This window comes from Astyanax mexicanus, chromosome 9 (genome assembly GCF_023375975.1).
Source record: "Astyanax mexicanus isolate ESR-SI-001 chromosome 9, AstMex3_surface, whole genome shotgun sequence".
NCBI lineage: Eukaryota > Metazoa > Chordata > Actinopteri > Characiformes > Acestrorhamphidae > Astyanax > Astyanax mexicanus.
In genome coordinates, this window is record NC_064416.1 from 2,388,609 (window position 1) to 2,408,923 (window position 20,315).

General features: G+C 37.4%; 1 protein-coding gene across 4 annotated transcripts in view; it reads right to left on the reverse strand.

Annotated features, from left to right (window-relative positions):
- b3gat1a (beta-1,3-glucuronyltransferase 1 (glucuronosyltransferase P) a) overlaps positions 1 to 20,315 on the reverse strand; it is a 176,339-nt gene that overhangs the window by 27,501 nt on the left and 128,523 nt on the right. For 3 of the 4 annotated variants that reach the window (XR_007440781.1, XM_049483776.1, XM_049483775.1), the window contains exons 3-6: positions 8,887 to 8,997; positions 7,854 to 7,996; positions 2,945 to 3,016; positions 2,349 to 2,854 (exon numbers count right to left, since the gene is read on the reverse strand). Coding sequence is in view for 3 of the 4 variants with exons in the window: in XM_049483776.1 (XP_049339733.1) it covers positions 2,349 to 2,854; positions 2,945 to 3,016; positions 7,854 to 7,965 (690 nt within the window). In the remaining variant the exon portion in view is untranslated. The remainder of the gene's footprint in view (positions 1 to 2,348; positions 2,855 to 2,944; positions 3,017 to 7,853; positions 7,997 to 8,886; positions 8,998 to 20,315) is intronic. The other variant, XM_022664949.2, reaches the window with a different exon arrangement.

The following is a 20,315-nucleotide window of genomic DNA, read 5'->3' on the forward strand; positions in this document are numbered from 1 at the left end:
TTTAATACTCACTGTACTGAGCTGGGTGATGGACTCTAGAAAGGGTTATCCGGTTAGTGTTGTAATACTCACTGTATTGGACTGAGTGATGGAATCTTGAAAGGGTTATCTGGTTTGTGTTCTGATACTCAATGTATTGGGCTGAGTGAGTGAATCTCAAAAGGTGTACCCGATTAGTGTTCTAATACTCACTGTATTGGGCTAAGTGACGGACTCTCTAAAGGGGTATCCGATTAGTGTTCTGATACTCACTGTACTGAGTTGGGTGATGGACTCTAGGAAGGGTAATCCGGTTAGTGTTATCAACACCTTAGCAATCACCATAGCGAATGGTGGGAGCCCTTTTAGCTGTGCAAGCATCCTGCATTTCCTTCAAAAAAGGCACTTTCCCAGTTAATAATGAAGTCTGGTCTTAAATTATTTTATTATAATCGAATTTTCCTCCTTTTAAAGGAGGTTTAGACACGCCTGGTGTATATATTTCCACACTGAGAGCAGCTATATATACGACATTTCTTTGAAGCCCATTTCCTGCTCTGATTATAGGTAACCCTTTATACAGACATGCCATTGTTTGCAGATGGAGCTTCAGTAAGTGGCTCTCGCTGCTGTATTGATGACACTGTCGTTACCTTTGTCTTGGGATCACCCATAATGCTGCGACCCAGACAGCCCCCTGTCACTTCAGAGCCGCTAAGCTCTCTGAGACCGGTCTGTTGTTTCACTTACTGATCGTTAAGGGCTTTAAAGACAGGAGCTTCTTCTCCGGCTGACATTAAATGACTGCCCCTCATTGCAGATGCCAACAAAAGCTTGTGGCTAATGGGAGAAAAAGGTCAGAACAGGCCTGTATAAATTTTATGAACAATAGGTACTGCAGTATATAATGAGACACCTTCTCCCAGCAGGTTTTGTAAGTACGTTACAAGGACGAGAAGACTTAATTCAGTTCAGATTAAGCTAAAAGCAAAGCATCCTGCTCGAATACTGCGTATCAGAGCACTGCTGTTCACAAACGGCAGGTTTAAGTTCATTTTTAAACTCATTTTTAAAATAAAACGTTCAGGATCACTTAACACGCTCTGTGTTAGTTTACTCAGTTCACCACCTCTTTACAAACTGCCTTGTGTTTTCCAGCTGAAAGTTATGAGCTGTACAGGACAAGATAGTATACATGTTGGCTAAATTAACATGTGAGCTAAATTAGCCTTAGCATTTATTTGTTTACAAAAAAAATGGCTAGTTTTTCTGTGTACATTTCACTCACATGCAATTTAAATAGCACTACTGAGGTAAATGTATGATTTGATTAGCATTTCTGAGGTAAATTTATGATTAGATTAGCAATGCTGAGGTAAATGTATGCTAGGAATAGCGCTGCTTAAGTAAATGTATGATAAGAAAAGCACTGGTGAGGTGAATGTAGGATTAGAATAGCACTGCTGAGGTAAATTCCTGATAAGAATAGCATTACTGAGGTAAATATTTGATAAGAATAGGATTACTGAGGTAAATATATGATAAGAATAGTATTACTGATGTAAATATATGATTAGAAAAGCACTGCTGAGGTAGATCCATGATTAGTATAGCATTACTGATGTAAATTCTTGATTAGAATAGAAGTACTAAGGTACATTCATGCTAAGAATAGCACAGTTGAGTTAAATGTATGATTAAAAAAGCATTGCTGAGGTAAATATATGATAAGAATAGGATTACTGAGGTAAATATATGATTAGAAAAGCACTGCTGAGGTAGATCCATGATTAGTATAGCATTACTGATGTAAATTCTTGATTAGAATAGAAGTACTAAGGTACATTCATGCTAAGAATAGCACAGTTGAGTTAAATGTATGATTAAAAAAGCATTGCTGAGGTAAATATATGATAAGAATAGGATTACTGAGGTAAATATATGATTAGAAAAGCACTGCTGAGGTAGATCCATGATTAGTATAGCATTACTGATGTAAATTCTTGATTAGAATAGAAGTACTAAGGTACATTCATGCTAAGAATAGCACAGTTGAGTTAAATTTATGATTAAAAAAGCATTGCTGAGGTAAATATACGATTACTAAAGTAATTCTGAGGTAAATACATGATTAGAATAGCACTGCTGAGATAAATATATGATTAGAAAAGCACTGCTAAGGGTAAATTCATGAATAAAATAGTAGTACTGAGGTAAATATTCTTTGTTCTTTGTTGGTTTGTCTACTTTTAGTTTCTTTTAAGCCAAACAAAAATACATAGATGCTATTTATGCGATGGAAAATGCAATTTTAGTGCGCTACCTCTACAGATCACTCTGTTTAAGAAAGAGATGAAATCTGAACTCACCTCCTCGAAGAGCTCCAGGCTGTACGTGTTGTCGTCGTCGGCGAAGTAGACGATGCCCGCCTGGCTGCTGTTGGGGCTGAAGGTCTCTCTGAGCCACCTGAGCGCCAGGTTCCTCTGCATGGTTCCTCGGGGGATGCGGGGGTCTCGCGTGTCCCCCCTCAGCTTGTAGTTGCGCGGCGTCTCCACGTTCAGGTGGGTGTAGTTGAGGCCGGTCTCCCGGAGCAGCCGGGTCACCAGCGGTGTCCGTCTCTGGGAGTCCTCCACCAGGATCCAGTGCAGGTTGGGCACGTGGAGGAAGGTGTTGGCGAGCCGGGTGAGCTCGGCCTTCTGCACCGGCCGGCTGTAGGTGGGCGTGATGACGTGGATGGTGGGCAGCACGTCGGACCAGGGCGGCGGCCGGGTGTAGACATACTCGGTGCGCACCACCTCCACTATGTCCTTGTCGGGGGAGCAGTACTCCTTGGAGTCAGCGGGACCCGCCTCGCGCCGGGCGTCCGACCCGTCATCTACAGGGCGGAGAAAGAGAATTGAGCATTAGCTCGCCCCGGGGCAGCTCTCGCTATGTCTGACACATGCCAAGAACCCAAGAGGAGTACCTGCCAGGCGCTGCCGCTGGACCATTAGCCACTCGGGTATGATAAAGATCTCTTTTACTAGATGGTGACAGGCTGGAAAGAGTGAGAGCAGGCACCGTGAGAGGGGAACACTGGTGCTGTTCGCCAAGAAGAACTCTGATATAACCCTCTGATAAACCTACAACACTGGCAAAGGTGTCTTCTTCATCTCTACCTATATATTTTTTAAATATTTGGCACATGAAATTACTTAACTAAATTAAATATGTTCAGTCATACTGCAGCGTTTCAGACAAACGGAATGTTTAACTTGATTTTCATTTTTACACTCTTACACTCTCAAACTATTTAAAAGTAATCGAAATAAAGCATTCTGCATTAGTTTACTACCTCTTCACAAACTGTTTGTTTTCGTATCTGAAAGAAATTAGCTGTACAGGGCTAGGATAGTAGTGCTAGCTTAGCTTGATCAGTTTGATTGAAAGTTTAGATTTCTTACTCTGTAAATTTAAATCACATGTGATGTAATGAGCACTGCTGAGGTAAATGTATGTGTAGAATAGCACTGCTGAGGTAAAACTATGATTAGAATAGCACAGCTGATGTAAACTTATGATTAAAATAGAATTTCTGAGGTAAATGTATGATTAGAATAACACTGCTGAAGTAAATGTGTGTTTAGAATAGCACTTCTGAGGTACATTTATGATTAGAATAGCACTGCCGCTACACCATTAGCCACTCGGGTATGATAAAGATCTCTTTTACTAGATGGTGACAGGCTGGAAAGAGTGAGAGCAGGCACCGTGAGAGGGGAACACTGGTGCTGTTCGCCAAGAAGAACTGGCAAAGGTGTCTTCTTTATCTAAACTCATATATATTTTTTCAAATATTCGGCACCTGAAATGATTTGGCTGAAAATAACTTAATTCAGTATGTTCAGTCATATTGCAGCGTTTCAGACAAAAGACATGTTTAACTTCATTTCTACACTCTAATCAAACTAATTAAAACTAATCTAACTAAAAAAGGATAGTAACGTTAGCTTAGCTTGATCAGTTTGTTTACCAAACGTTTAGATTCCTATTTCTCTGTAAATTTCGATCACATGTGATTTAATGAGCAGTGCTGAGGTAAATGTATGATTATAATTGCACTGCTGAGGTAAATGCATCATTAGAATTGCACTGCTGCAGTAAATGTATGATTAGAATAACACTACTGAGGTAAAACTATGATTAGAATGGCACTGCTGAGGTAAATACATACTGACAATAGAATTTCCAAGGTAAATGTATGATTAAAATAGCACTGCTGAGCTCTTTTGCCGTTCATAATTTGGCACCTGAAATTATTTAGCTAAAAAGAATAATTGACACCAAACTTTGGCTAAATTCAATATGTTCAGTCATACTGCAGCGTTTCAGACAAACAACATGTTTAACTTCATTTTTACTTAAACTGTTTAAAACTAATAAAATAAAGCATTCTGCATTAGTTTACTACCTCTTCACAAACTGCTGGAAGATACAAGCTCTACAGGACTAGGATAGTAGAGTTAGCTGAGCTTAATCAGTCTAGACATTTGCTTGTTAACCAAAAACTCTAGATTCCTTTTTCTCTGTAAAATTCAATCACTTTTTTCAATAGTAGTGCTGAGGTAAATGCATGATTAGACTAACACTACTGAGGTAAATGTATGATCAAAATAACACTGCTGAAGTGAATGTGTGATTAGAATAGAACTTCTGTGGTAAAACTATGATTAGAATGGCAATGCTAAGGTCAATTCATGATTAAAATAGAACTTCTAAGGTAAATGTATGCCCAGAAAAGAACTTCTGAGATAAATGTATGATTAGAATAGCACTGCTGAGGTAAATGTATGATTAGAATAACACTACTGAGGTAAATCTATTATTAGAATGGCACTGCTGAGGTAAATGCATAATGACAATAGAATTTCCGAGGTAAATGTATGATTAAAATAGCAAACTTTGGCTAAATTCAATATGTTCAGTCATGCTTAGAAAAGAACTTCTGAGATAAATGTATGATTAGAAAAACACTGCTGAAGTAAATGTATGATTAGAATAACACCTGTTCCTTACTAGTCTTGCATAGTGCGCCTTATAAACTGGTGCACCTTATGATGCAAAAAATACGGTAAAAAAATATTTCTGAAGGCAATTGATTGCACTGTATTTTCATTCCACTTCACAATTATATGCACTTAAAATCTCGATAAAATAAGTTATACTTACTAGTCACTTATTTAGCGCTATAAAAATATAAAAGAGCAGAAGTGTAATCATATTTTAGAAACAAATCTGGGCTCATTATCACTGAGGCCGATTCACCCGTAATAATAAGCGTGGAACAGTTACTCTGATAACTTATATTCTAATAAAAATAATAAGAGCTCCTATCTCAGCATGAACACACTGATGTCTCATTAAAGCCATAAATCTCCTCCCTGACGGTGACACCCAGCATCGCAGGTCTTTAACACTGCTCCCTTAATGCCCTCTTCTCACTTCAGAGGAAATTAAACTTTCACTTCCCCTGCATTAGCATACTCCACTAACAGCCCAGCTGTTAGCGTTCTGATGCTACAGCGCTACAGCGTGATGACAAACGCTGTTAACATGCTCTAAACACCCTCCTCAGAGAGAGAAACATGATCATGCATCTACACTGCTTACATACACCACCAGTCAAAAGTCTGGAAACACCTTCTCATTCAGTGTTTTTCTCTATTTCTATACACAGCTCTCGAAAAAAACTTTAGTTTCTGAATCAGTTTCTCTGATTTTACTATTTATAGGTTTATGTTTGAGTAAAATTAACATTGATGTTTTATTCTATAAACTACAGACAACATTTCTCCCAAATTCCAAATATTTAGAAAAGCATTTATTTGCAGAAAATTAGAAATGACTAAAATAATACAAAATATGCAGAGCTTTCAGACCAGAAATCAATATTTGGTGGAATTACCAATGATGGGACGATACACATTTTCAGCTCCGATCCGATATGAAACTGATATAAAATTGCTGATACAAATACTGATACTGATACTTTTAGTTTATTATTAGTACTATGATTAAGGTTACATAATGAGACTGAAACAAATCACAAAGCCCTTTGAAGAGTAAATACAAGTGCATTTAATGTAAATGCATTTCAAAGTAATTTATTTGAAACACAATAGTTTTAATTTGAATTAAATAAATTTTTAAGTTAAATATTAAATACAGGGCTCAAGACTAAACGTTTTGCACTGGTTGCACAGGAGACTTTTATTTTGACACGTAGCATAGTGGATTAGCTGCAATGGCTAACAGCTTTGATCTCTAGGAATAACCAGGTTTTTAATCCCAGTTTTGATGCATCTTGGCATCATGTTCTCCTCCACCAGTCTTACACACTGCTTTTGGATAACTTTATGCTGCTTTACTCCTGGTGCAAAAATTCAAGCAGTTCAGTTTGGTGGTTTGATGGCTTGTGATCATCCATCTTCCTCTTGATTATATTCCAGAGGTTTTCAATTTGGTAAAATAAAAAAAAGTAACTTACTATTTTTAGTCTTTTTAGTCTTTTATTCAGTTTCTAGAGCTGTATATGTTGTTCCACTTCTTACACACAAGTTCCCGTAACTCCACATGAGTACAGCAGGTCAGAAAGTGAGGGCTGTCTCTTTAGTGAGCTCCACGGTCGTGTCTGTAGCATAGAGCGTGATGACAAATCAATACGGCGAGCATCACGCTCTGAGAAGAGTTCTGAGAAGCTCTGAGACGAATGCGGAGACTCTGAGTGTACGGCGGCTCTGGTAATTTGAGGAGCTGTTTAAAAGCAATCCAAATGGATCAGTGATTACACTTCTGATTACACAGCACTTCCCCAACTCAGCTGCTAAATACATCAGCCTGATGACTCCCATCTCCTGCAGACGAGACGGCCATCAGGATCTATCAGGTTTAGGTTTACCCTGAACCCCCAGCAGCTGCAGTCAGTGATTCAAAATTAATCGTGTGCATCATCGCTTTAGTGTTGACAGCCCTATTCATAACATGAATACATCAAAAATGACTTAAAATCATTGCATTACATTTATAAAATGTACAGTAAATGCTAATGCTAATAATTATCTTTATTTTGTATAGCCCCTCTTCATTCACTTCTGGCCGAGTGTTTGATTAGGTTCCGTCTGTCATTACAAATCATTTCTCCTTGTGTTTATTTTCTCATGTAATATGTATTATATATCTCTTTGTCCTTTTTTTAGGATTATGAGTTGCTTTCTGTTATTAATCATTTTACTATAAACAGACCTCAAGAGAGCGATTCACACCAGATATCCCATAATATTATAGCTGAACTGAAACAGTTTAGTGAAGAGGAATGATCCAGAATTCCTCCTGACCGTTCTGCAGGTCTGATCTGCAGCTACAGGAAACCATTGGTTGAGGTTTTTGCTGCTAAAGGAGGATCAACCAGTTATTAAATCCAAAGATTCACATACATTTATTTACTCTCACTGTGAATATTAACATGTTGTGTTCAATAAAACCATGCAAACATATGATTTTTGTGTGGTATTAGTTTAATCAGACTGTGTTTGTCTATTGTTGTGACGTAGATGAAGATCAGAACACAATTAATGACCAATTTATGCAGAAATCCAAGTATAATCCCAAAGGGTTCACATACTTTTTCCTCGAACTGTATATCTTAATTAAAAGATTAAGTACAAGTGTATGCCAAATATATTTAATTTGCTTAATTTAAAAGAAATAAACTAACAGTACACTTGAATAAACTCCTTTTTTGTAAGGGTGATATTGCCAATTGATAAAATCTCTTTTAAAAATCAATAGCAGTGCTTTACCAAATCCATTCTTATCACAACTGATGATAAACGTACCCTTTCGGATGGCGAGAAGAGGGGCGATAGCGCTCTGGTGCCACACGGTGATGAGCAGGGTCCACGGTAACACGATTAACACGATGGCAAGAATGTCTCTTCTCTTCGGCATCTCCAGGGTTGGTTCTGTGCCTGGTCATTACCTGGAGGAGGATGGTAAAGAGAGAGAGAGAGACAGTGAGACAGAGATAAGGGGTTTTAATGCAGGCCTTCTAAAAGTGAGATTGGGCTCTGTGTTGAATATAGATACACCTGCATGTTAATTCTGTTTATTGATTTTTTACATTTTCAACACTGAAGAGACCTTCTGTTTGAGGATGCCCCACAGATGCTCAATTGTGTATAAACTAAATGCTATAGATTGTAAATCTCTTAAACATATATTTTGTGCACAATAGAACACATATCAGATGAAGAAACGTTTGGAAATAACTTTGAAAATATCCTCAAGTGTAAGTGAACTGGCTCTCATGTACTAATTTTCTTAAGAAATAATGGGTGTGGTTAATTTTGAACATGAAATAAACCAATTAGTGTGTCAGTCATCATTCCCTTTAAAAACCAGGTGAGCTCTGACTTTGGCGCGCTTGTATCTTAACATTGCAGCGCTTTTGTGCGTCTCAGCAAAGGATACTGAGCTGCTCGTTCACACTGGGAATATACACCAGCAGCTTATTTAATGGAACAGTGACGTTATTTTATTCTTTATTCTGTTTATTGTTGAGTTAAAAGCTGAATTAGCATACAGCGTTTATTTATTTGTGTGTTACGAAGGCACGGCTCCTGCATGGCTATGATAGGATTGAATGGCTGACTGTTGACTGTTGTCAGGGTTTTAAATCAGTCAGTGGCGCACCTGAATTCCCCACCGCCAAGACAGAAACACGGCAGAAATTTGCATGAACACACCTCAATTCCATACCAACACACCCATCAGTGTAGATTTGTTTCTTAACCTTGTTGCACAGGGTATACAATAGGGCCCAATGTGTGTGTGTGTGTGTGTGTGTGTGTGTGTGCAGCATCTGCTCACCTGTGGTTATAAGTGCTGGACAGGTGTGTGTTTGTAACGCAGCTGTAGAGGCTGCTTGCTGGGGATTATGCGCCAGGCCATCACTGCCCAGGTCATCTTATACAGCAAAACCTGAGAAACACACACATACACACAATTATAGCCAGTTGCATAAACACACCTACCATAAACAAATATTCAGCAAAACAATTATGGTGCATTAAGAGCTGGGCAATATATTACTGTATCTTGAAAAAAAAAATTAAAAAGTTTTATTGGGATCAAATTTACAGTACATTAAGGATTTCATTAGTGCTTAAGAGCACACAACTCATACTCTAATGTATTCTAGCCAAATTAGCTGGCTAATCATGTTCAACAACATGCCAACACATGCAATCTAGCTTAGCTTACTTAGCTAAACTAGCTAAAAAATAGCTTAATTAATAAAAAAACTTACTTTTTAAAACTTAATACATTTAAATCTCTTTACTTTGTAAAATACATTGTAGCTATAGCTATGTTAGCTAGCAGTACATCCTACAGCCTCTAGCTTGGTTAGCTATGTAGCTAGGTTAGCTAGTTAGGCTAGCTAAAATAAGTAGGTTAGCTAGCTACCCAGATAGATAGATAGATAGATAGATAGATAGATAGATAGATAGATAGATAGATAGATAGATAGATAGATTAGCTAAGTAGCTAGGTTAGGTAGTTAGTTAGGCTAGCTAAGATAACTAGGTTAGCTTGCTAGTCAGCTAGCTAGATTAGATAGATAGATAGATAGATAGATAGATAGATAGATAGATAGATAGATAGATAGATAGATAGATAGATAGATTAGCTAGGTTAAATAGCTAAGATTAGTAGATAAATAGCCAGATTAGTTAGGATAGATAGGCAAGCCAGTTAGTTAAGGTCGCTTAGTAGGTAGGTAAGATAGGTTACCTAATTAGGTTAGCTAGGTAGCTAGATTAAATATCTAGCTAGCTGGGTTAGCTTGTTTAACAACTAGCCAGATTAGCTAGATCAATTAAGTGACTTAGGATAGCTATGTAAGATAGTTAGTTACACTAGATAGATAGGTAAGATAGTTAGATAGGTTAGCTAGGCAAGCTAGTTAATTAAACTAGCTATGTAGGTTAGTTAGGTAGGATAGTTAGTTAGGTTAGTTAGTTAAGCTAGGTTAGCCAAGATGTTACCTAGCTAGCCAGGTAGCTGGGTTAGCTAGTTATGTAAGCTAGTTAGGTAGGTTAGGTAAGCTAGTTAGTTAAGATATCTAGGTAGATAGCTAGGTAGGCTAGCTAGGTAAGATAGTTAGTTAGTTAGGTTAGCTAGGATAACTAGGTAGCTAGGTTACATAGGTAACTTAGGTCGATAGATTAGATAGCTAGCTAGCTAGGTTAAAAGCTAGCCAGATAGCTGGGTTAACTAGGTTACTTTGGATAGCTAGGCTTGCTAGTTAGTTAGGCTAGCTAGGTAAGCTAGTTAGTTAAGCTAGCTAGGTTAGCCAAGGTAACTATTTTACCTAGCTAGTTAGGTAGCTGGGTTAGCTAGTTATGTAAGCTTGTTAGGTAGGTAAGCTAGTTAGTTAAGATAGCTAGGTAAAATAGGTTAGTTAGGTTAACTAACTAGATAACTATGTCAATAGGTTAAATAGCTAGCGAGCTAGGTTAAAAAGATAGCCAGATTAGCTGGGTTACCTAGGTTACTTTGGATAACTAGGTTAGCTAGTTAGTTAAGGTAGCTAGGTATGTAAAATAGATTAGCTAGCCATATTAAAGTTAGGTAAGTAAGTTAGGCTAGCTAGGTTAGCTAGATTAGCTAGCTAGCTAGGTTAATAGCTATCTTACCTAGTCTAGTGTTCACTATCATTACTGAGAAATGAGTATTTACTTTATTTGCAGAAAATGAGAAATGGCTGAAATAACAAAAAAAAGTAACAGAGCTTTCAGACCTTTAATAATGCAAAAAAAAAAAAAAAAAGTTCATATTCATCAAGCATGTTCTCCTCCTCCACCAGTCTTACACACTGCTTTTGGACAACTTTATGCCTTTACTACTGGTGTGAAAAAATTTAAAAATTGGTAAAAATCTACCAAAAAAATGTACACATAAAAAAGTAAAGAATGTACAAAATATAAAATGAGGAAAAATATAATATAATAAAATAAAATGATAAGAATGATAAGAGATTATAAGAAATCATCTATATAAAATTAAAATATGAATATCCTTTATTTATTTTTTATTATTTCTTATTTTATGTTTTCAATCTCTTTTAAACTGTAAATGCTCAGCTGCATTGTAAACGAGATCACCCTCTATGTAATCTTGAGTAAAAAATAATAAATAAATAAATAAATAAATAATGATTCATTGATCTTGATGTGAGCGTTTCAGGGTCACTGTCGTTTCAATTGAGAAGCTGAGAAAATACCTAAAATCTTCAGAAATATCCAGATATATTCCAGGTAATATGGCTTTAATCTCTTTAATAAAAAAAAACTATTTTCGCTAATTTAAATTAAGCATTTAAAGTACTAAAGTATAAGTGAGAATATCCCAGCTGCAGCACTTTGTGTGGCTCTATATCGGACAGCTTCTGTTTAATCTCCAGCGTGTGAATATTTATTATATTAACAGAAATCTGCATTACAGCTGCCTCAATATTTAGAATATTCTAGGCTGCCCTCGGGAAGTAGCTGCATGCAGAGCCACGTTCTGTTTCCGTCTCTCTGATATGAATTATAATATTTCTAATAACAGGATAAAAAGCACAGCCTGTTGTGCCGAGATTCCCTCAGAAAACATCTACAGATTCACGAGTTCAGGCTGGAACAAAACATTTAATGCTAAAACACATAAAAACACATACAAATGAAAGCAGGGATGACGCTGTGCCTGCAGCAGTGTGTGTGTGTGTGTGTGTGTGTGGCAGCGCTGCAGTGTAAATGTTGGTTGACTGCAGATGCGACTGTATATTTTTAGCTGTTTTTATGGAGGGAGATGAAATGAAGTGGAGAGAGGAAGTTGTTTTGTTTGAACTGGGAGAACAGCAGGGTCCCTCCGGCTAATGCTAACGCTAACACTGACTCAGGCTATAGCGCAGTGTGTGAGGGGAAAAGGACGCGGCCTTATTTGGTGAAAAGTCCGATAGTACTGAAGGATCACTGCCCTTGTGAAAAAGAAGTATACCTATATTATGCTGACATAGGTCTGTACTTAAGTTATGTTATTTTGGAATCAATATTTTGTACTTAATTACTACTTATTTGTAATTAAAATTATATAAATGTGTTATTTTCGCCACTATTTAATATAATTTAAGTATATTTGTGTGAGCTGTCCGACTGAACATTAAAAATCTATTAAAAATGTGATTAAAATATAGATTTAACATCACATTCATTTTGAGGAGTGACATATATAAACTGGGGAAAACAAAATCAATATATCTCATTGCTACAAGTTTTTTTTTAAGTTCTTTTACCGACACAAGTAAAGTAACTAAAGTAAACGTTTTAGGTATAAATTTAACGCATAAAAGTTCATTGTCACAGTTTTAATTTGTCAACACAAAATTATTGATTTATAGCAAATTTGGATTTTATTGCAGAAATATCGACTCCTTTAGACTCATTTAGTAAAAGTATAGTTTTATCATAAAAAGCACAGTTTTATAAAATAATACTAAGCATATATTTTTATTAAGTACATCACCAGTATAAAATCAGCACAGCCAAATAAAGTATACCAGACATCCCAAGTTGCAAAAGTTGATTTCAGGGAGGTTACATCTCCCCCCCCCCGGCCAAAAAAAAAAAAAAAAAAAAATTCACACACACCAAAGGATAATGAAATTTTACTTTTATATGAATTAATTTTACTTTTTTAAAATTAAATTTAGAGTATTCAGAGGTGAAATGAGTTTTATCTTTTTTCTTTTTGGAAGGCCCTGCCTCTGCTTTTCTTTTTTTTTTTTTTTTGGAAAAAAAGCCTTTATTTGACAAAAATTGACAGTTACAATATCACAAAAAATTGCACAACATCAAAAACATTTCATATCATATTACAATATGATATGATATGAAAAGTCGGTGTATTCCCGACTGCTTTCAAACAAGCACATGTGACACCACTGCTTAAAAAGCCTTCTCTCAACCCCGCCCAGGTTGACTACAGACCGGTCTCACTGCTACCCTTTCTCTCTAAAACACTAGAAAGAGCTGTTTTAAACCAGGTCTCTGGCTTCCTCTCCCAGAATGACCTTCTGGACCAGAACCAATCTGGGTTCAAAAAAGGACACTCTACCGAGACGGCTCTGTTGTCTGTGACTGAAGGGTTGAAAACTGCCAGGATTGCTCATTGAGCTCCATTGGCTACCAGTTGATGCTCGCATCAAATTCAAAGCTCTTACAATCGCCTACAAGGTGATACAGAACAGGCTCCTTCCTACCTGCACTCGCTCCTGAAGACTTACGCTACCTCCCGGCCGCTGCGCTCCTCCAATGAACGTCGCCTCGCTTTGCCAAAAACTCACACAAAGCAATCCAGACTGTTCTCATACAGAGTTCCCCAATGGTGGAACAAACTACCTTCCACTACCAGATCAGGAGAATCTCTCGCTATCTTTAATAAACTCCTGAAGACAGAGCTCTTCAAAGAGCACTTACTCTCCTAACACCTCTAACTAACTACCTTCCACTACCAGATCAGGAGAATCTCTCACTATCTTTAATAAACTCCTGAAGACAGAGCTCTTCAAAGAGCTCTTACTCTCCTAACACCTCTAACTAACTACCTTCTACTACCAGATCAGGAGAATCTCTCGCTATCTTTAATAAACTCCTGAAGACAGAGCTCTTCAAAGAGCACTTACTCTCCTAACACCTCTAACTAACTACCTTCCACTACCAGATCAGGAGAATCTCTCACTATCTTTAATAAACTCCTGAAGACAGAGCTCTTCAAAGAGCACTTACTCTCCTAACACCTCTAACACACTAACTACTTCTATCCTCATTTCCTTCTTCCTCTCCTTCACTCCTCTATCCTATTATTCCCCTTTGTCCTCCTTTTATCCCTATCCAAAGATGTTTTACCTTTAAACTTATTTTACATTGTACTTGACTATTGTAAGTCGCTTTGGACAAAAGCGTCTGCCAAATGTAATGTAATGTAATGTAATGTAAAACAATAATTATTAATATTGCCTCCGCCATGATCTGCTTTCTCTCACTCACTGAACAAATCCCATCCGGGAGGGGGGAAAAACACTGCCCGCCCACACTAAAAACTGATTGGCTGTTTCAGACTCTTTGCAGAGAACAGGCCAATCAGAACCCTCTCTGTTTTCTCTCTCTCCTTCCCACACGCAATTAGAGAAAAAAAGTCTGTCTCTCGTTCTGAATTCCGGGAGATTATATGTGACTCGCAGGCATCAGGGAGCCACTACCGAAATGCGGGAGACTCCCGCAGCTTCAGGGAGACTTGGTTTGTCTGGTATACTTTTTCAAAGTAGACTGAAATACAGATTAAGTGGGTAAAAATGTAAGTATAAGTAGAAAAAAGTATACTTAAATTATTAATTAATTGTGCATAATTAATTGTGCATATAGTTCAAGAACACTATTATTATATTTAAATAATTTAAAAACTTTTTTTACAATGGTGATTAAGGCCTGATTAACATGTACTAACCACACCAGACCTGAACGGAGCAGCTTAATGACTAAAGAGGCTAAACGCAATGCTAACTCCTGCCTGGTTTAAATATCTTGGTAACATTAAACACTGGAGCTCCACTGACTGAAATGTAGACAATCTGGACAGACGCAAACAGTCAGGCGTTCATTGCTATCTTGGCAACACAGGCGCACCAAGCATACACCCCCAGATGTTACACATACATACACACAGCAGTACAAACCCAACTTTGATTTTAGTTTGAGTCGCCATAAACAACACTTGACACTTAAATATTAAAGTTTTGTTTTGTAGTTTTTATTAACTTTTTACCACATACAGAACCAGTCAAAATTCAGCATTACACAACCTTTCTAATGCACGTTTTTTTATTTTTCTCTTTCTTTACTTTCTCTATCTCTTTTTTATCTATCTCTTCTACATGTATGGAGATGCCCTGTTCCGGATGTTCCAGCCTGGCTCTCCACTGATCAACATTAACACACTCAGTATCTGTTTCTATATTAGCCGTAGCTCTTCATTATCAGTTATGTGCTCATCATATTGATGGTCCAGTGCGGTAGACTGAGCCCTCTTAAAGAACTGGAAGCAGCAGCAGTTAAAAACTGCAATCAGACGAGAATCCTAACGAACTCTGAACGACCCAGTCCAGAACGGCTCGATGTGCAACAGGACGACACACCCTCACCTATCCTGCCATGAACACGGCATCGGCAGGAGGATAACCAGCACTTTGTTATCAGACGTCCTGCGGTCGATAGAAGCCGATTTCAGCATGAATCAGCAAGATACTGAGACCCACTATCAGCTCTCCAGTAGTGGGTGGGAATCATTGATTTCATTTCATTTCATTTTTCATTTATTATTAATGACCACACAACAAGTTGGTGGAATTTACTTACGGTACAGCATAACATAACATGCTCACATCTCTGTCTGTATCAAAACAACAAACAACACATAACAGTGAATAGACAAATACATACATAAACAGTTAAACCTGGTTTAGTAAACGTACAGCTGTTGGGAAAAAACTATTTTTAAATCTGACAGATTTGGTTGACAGTGACCTGTAACGTCTTCCAGAAGGCATAAGTGTAAATAGATGATATGCAGGATGGGAGGGGTCTGAGGTGATTTTTATTGCTCGTTGTGTGATGCGTCTGTAATATAAAGTGTCAATGGATGGGAGGATGTGCCCTGTGATTTTTGATGATTTATCTACTATACTTTGCAGTTTTTTGCGTGAATGGGTATCCAAATTCCCATACCACACTGTTATGGATGAGGTGAGTATGCTTTGAATGATGGCAGTGTAAAACTGAAGAAGGATATTTTTCCTAACTCTGAATTTTTTTAGTTGTCTGAGAAAGAATAGCCTTTTATTGGCTTTTTTGTAGAGTTGGTGTGAGTGTAGTTTCCATTTAAGTGTGTTGCTGATATGGGTTCCCAAAAATTTGAATGAATCAGTGATGATAATGGGTTGTGAAAAAATAGAGATGGGTATTTTGTATATGGGTGTGCGAGAAAAATCAACTATGAGTTCCTGAGTTTTTAATATGTTAAGCTGTAAATTGTTATTTTGGCACCAAGTGACTGCTTGGGCAACCTGTTCACGATAGTGATGTTCGTTATTGTTGGTGATAAGACCAATTATTGTTGTGTCATCTGCATATTTGAGAATAGAAACTGAACTGTGGGTAGATGTGAGGGTGTTTGTGTAGAGTGAGAATAACCACGGTGAAAGAACACAGCCCTGGGGGGCTCCTGTACTAAGGGTCAGAGTTTGGGAAGAGAGGTTACCCATCCTGATACTGGGATACTGGGATTCTGGGATTCTGCAATACTCGATATACAGCTTTGGAAAAAATAAGAGAGCACTTAAAAATGATGAGTTTCTTTGATTTTACCAAATTGAAAACCTCTGGAATATAATCAAGAGGAAGATGGATGATCACAAACCATCAAACCACCAAACTGAACTGCTTGAATTTCTGCACCAGGAGTAAAGCAGCATAAAGTTATCCAAAAGCAGTGTGTAAGACTGGTGGAGGAGGACATGATGCCAAGATGCATGAAAAAAACTGTGATTAAAAACCAGGATTATTCCACCAAATATTGATTATTTCTGAACTCTTAAAACTTTATGAATATGAACTTGTTTTCTTTGCATTATTTGAGGTCTGAAAGCTCTGCATCTTTTTTGGTATTTCAGCCATTTCTCATTTTCAGTAAATAAATGCTCTAAATGACTATAATATTTTTATTTGGAATTTGGGAGAAATGTTGTCTGTAGTTTATAAAATAAAACAACAATGTTCATTTTACTCAAACGTGGTTTTTAATAACAGTTTTTATCATGCATCTTGTCATGTTCATGTTCTCCTCCACCAGTCTTACACACTGCTTTTGGATAACTTTATGCTGCTTTACTCCTGGTGCAAAAATTCAAGAAGTTCAGCTTGCAACATTATATGTTCGATGGCTTGTGATCATCCATCTTCCTCTTGATTATATTCCAGAGGTTTTCAATTTGGTAAAATCAAAGAAACTCATCATTTTTAGGTGCTCTTTTATTTTTTTACAGAGCTGTGTGTCTGCTATGTTCTTGCTGGAGTGTGGGCGTGGCGTGTGCATCCAATCACAATCAGATTCACTCTATCTGGATGGAGAGATTTATCTGGATAGGGGTTTTATTGAACGATGAGAAGTCGGAATGAAAACAAGCTGAAATGAAATAGGATTAACGAGGCTGTTTTTATTAAAATGTAAGAAGTAGAAAGTTCAGATAATTGTCTGAAAATAAAAATAAAAGATAATTACCCCAGTAAAGAATAGATAACCAACATTTATACTTCATAGAATAGAATAGAATATCTTTATTTGTCATTATACCAAGTATAACGAAATTAAGGTACAATCCTCTCCGGTGTCACACACAATACAATTTGACAAAACTTAAACTTAAGAATCTTAAAATAGAATTACAAAAAGATTTACATAAAGAAAAAACAGCAAAAACAAACAAGATGCAAAACAGTGACAGATTGCCCACTGCCCTATTCAACAATGAAATATTAGACTATTGGTTGTTAAAATGTAAAAAATATTGCACAATGCCAAGTTAATAAATAAATTAAAAAAAATGATATCTACGTAATAGATAGATAGATAGATAGATAGATAGATAGATAGATAGATAGATAGATAGATAGATAGATAGATAGATAGATAGATAGATAGATAGATAGATACTTTATTGATCCCCGGGGGGAAATTCTTGGCATCCAGCAGCAGGTTACACAATACACAAAGTTAAAAAAGATAAAATATAAAGATACATATAAATACAATCAAATAAGAAATAGAATATACTATAAATACAATCAAATAAGAAATAGAATATACTATAAATACAATCAAATAAGAAATAGAATATACAAGAAATAGAATATACAATATGTTTTTTTTGTTGCAAAAATAGTGACTGCCCTATTTAACTATTAAATATTACACTTATAGAGTCTTATGTTCTATGTCTTGCTGTTTAGTGCTCATATTGCGGTTGGATAAAAACAGTTTTTGAGTCGATTTGTTCTCGTTTTAATAATTCTGTACGATCTCAAAAACTTGGTGTCCAGGGTGAGATTTGTCCATAACAAGTAAGAAAATCAAGTATTAAATATTGCTGAATATTACGAATTATCCAATAATAAGTCAGGCACACGCTGTCCATCACACTCCACACACATACAGCAGCGAGTACAGCAGGTACAGTTTAACACCGCGGGCGCTAATTACTCAGCGCTAACTCGCCCGCGTACGCTCTCGCCTGTACGTGACACAGAGACAGCATTCTGAATCTCCATCACGAGGCGATAAGCTGAGCATCTCTGCTCAAATATTGATGTCTCATCTCCGGCGTGTCTCCAGAACACGCTGATCTGAATGCGCCGGCTGGCATCGCGGCACGGAACAAAAGAGGAGCTTAATACAGATCTGCCCGGCTCCTCGCCCGCCCCCCCGGCTCACCATTCACCATCTTCACCCGCCCCCCGGCCAGCAGCGACAGGTCCGTATCGACGTGCCCGTCAGCGCCCGCTAAACCAGCTCACCTGTCTGCACAGGTGAATTCAGAGAGTGACGTATTGATTTTATGTTGCTGCAGCATTAATTACCTTCCAATCGGCCAAGCGGAGGTTATAAGAGTTTATATAACAGAAAAAAGTAACAGTACAGCAACGAATAGTACAGTTCACAGGTACGCAGGACAGGTAGGACTGCTATTATTGATTATATGTACAGTATAGAAGGTATTAATTAATCATTAATTCATCTGCAGATTTGTCAACGATGTGATAAAGTACACTAGTAAGGATGCCTACATCGAAGTGAGCAAGGGTGTCACCATGTTTCCCTTCTAATAGTAAAGTAAACTAAACTGTAATTCTTAAAAATACATTTTCTTTAAAAGTAAAACGAGTGCTGGATTTATTTGGGTGATTAAAAAAGTGCTTCTGTTTATTTATGGTAAGCTTAGATTTACAATACTTGGTGTAAGGGAAGTTCTCCAGCATTAAGGCTGGGTGCAGCAGCATTAGCATTAGCCACTAACCGCAAAAACGTAAAAAAAAAATATAAGCTAGTGATTCATTCAGCTAGTGAAACACTCAGACTACAGTCCGATATACTCAACTCTGAACGGCGAAAGAGATAGCACTGTGGTTAGCGGCTAATGCTGATGCTGCTGCACCTAGCCTTAGTGCTGGAGAAACTTTACTGCTCCTTAATATCTGTCTGATAGAATTCATACATAAGATTTACCAGATTATAAGGAGCTCTGTTGATTTTTGAAACAAATTGAAGAATTTTAAGTCTTTAAGTAGTCCAAAAAATATAGTAATCATCTCTCATTACAGAGAAAAGCTAGTACGTTTATAAGATTAGCTAAAACAATGAAAGAATCACACCTGTAAGCTTACATCAACATGTCTTTAGAGCTACACTGAACTGATGCACTATGAAAGAAAGAGGTTGAGTGTAAATCCAGGTTACAGAGCAGGCTGACAGGTTTTAGCACTAATCAGGATGTCCTCTTCGTCACACTCATATCTTGATTGATCGTTTCTAAAAAATGCATAAGCAACAACCTAGACAGACGTCAACCGTCAGACGTTACTTGCTATCTTGGCAAAACCAGAAAGAAAATAACATTGCTGTTCCCGTAAATGAGCTGCTGGAGCTCCTTCACAGCGTCAACCAGCAGCTCAGTTTCCTCTGTTGAGAAGCGTTTGTTGGACACGACCAGGTAGCTGCACCGTTACAATAGCAATCCACCAAAGTCAGAGCTCACCTGATCTACTCTTAAAGGGAGTGATGAGCAAGAGACGCTCTGATTGTTTTATTTCACGTTACGCCTAAAATTAACCACAGCCATGCTTTGTGTTTCAAGCTGTGAAATGTGTACTTTTCCCGCCGTTACAATAGCAAAGACACACCGACACGCTCTCAATCAAGCTAAATCTGCACAATGCATGACTCTACACACTTCTACACAATCAGAACTCTGTTTAAAGCAAAGTTGAGAGAAGTGCTGTGAGCAGACCTCGCTCTGACCCTTCAGACTACAAACATCAAAATCAAAAGGGCAAAAACAGACATAAGTCACACCGGGTAAACCGGGAACAGAGCCACTTGTTCAGCGGTTTAGCCAGAGGCTCTGCAGGACTGGTGGACTGGTGCTG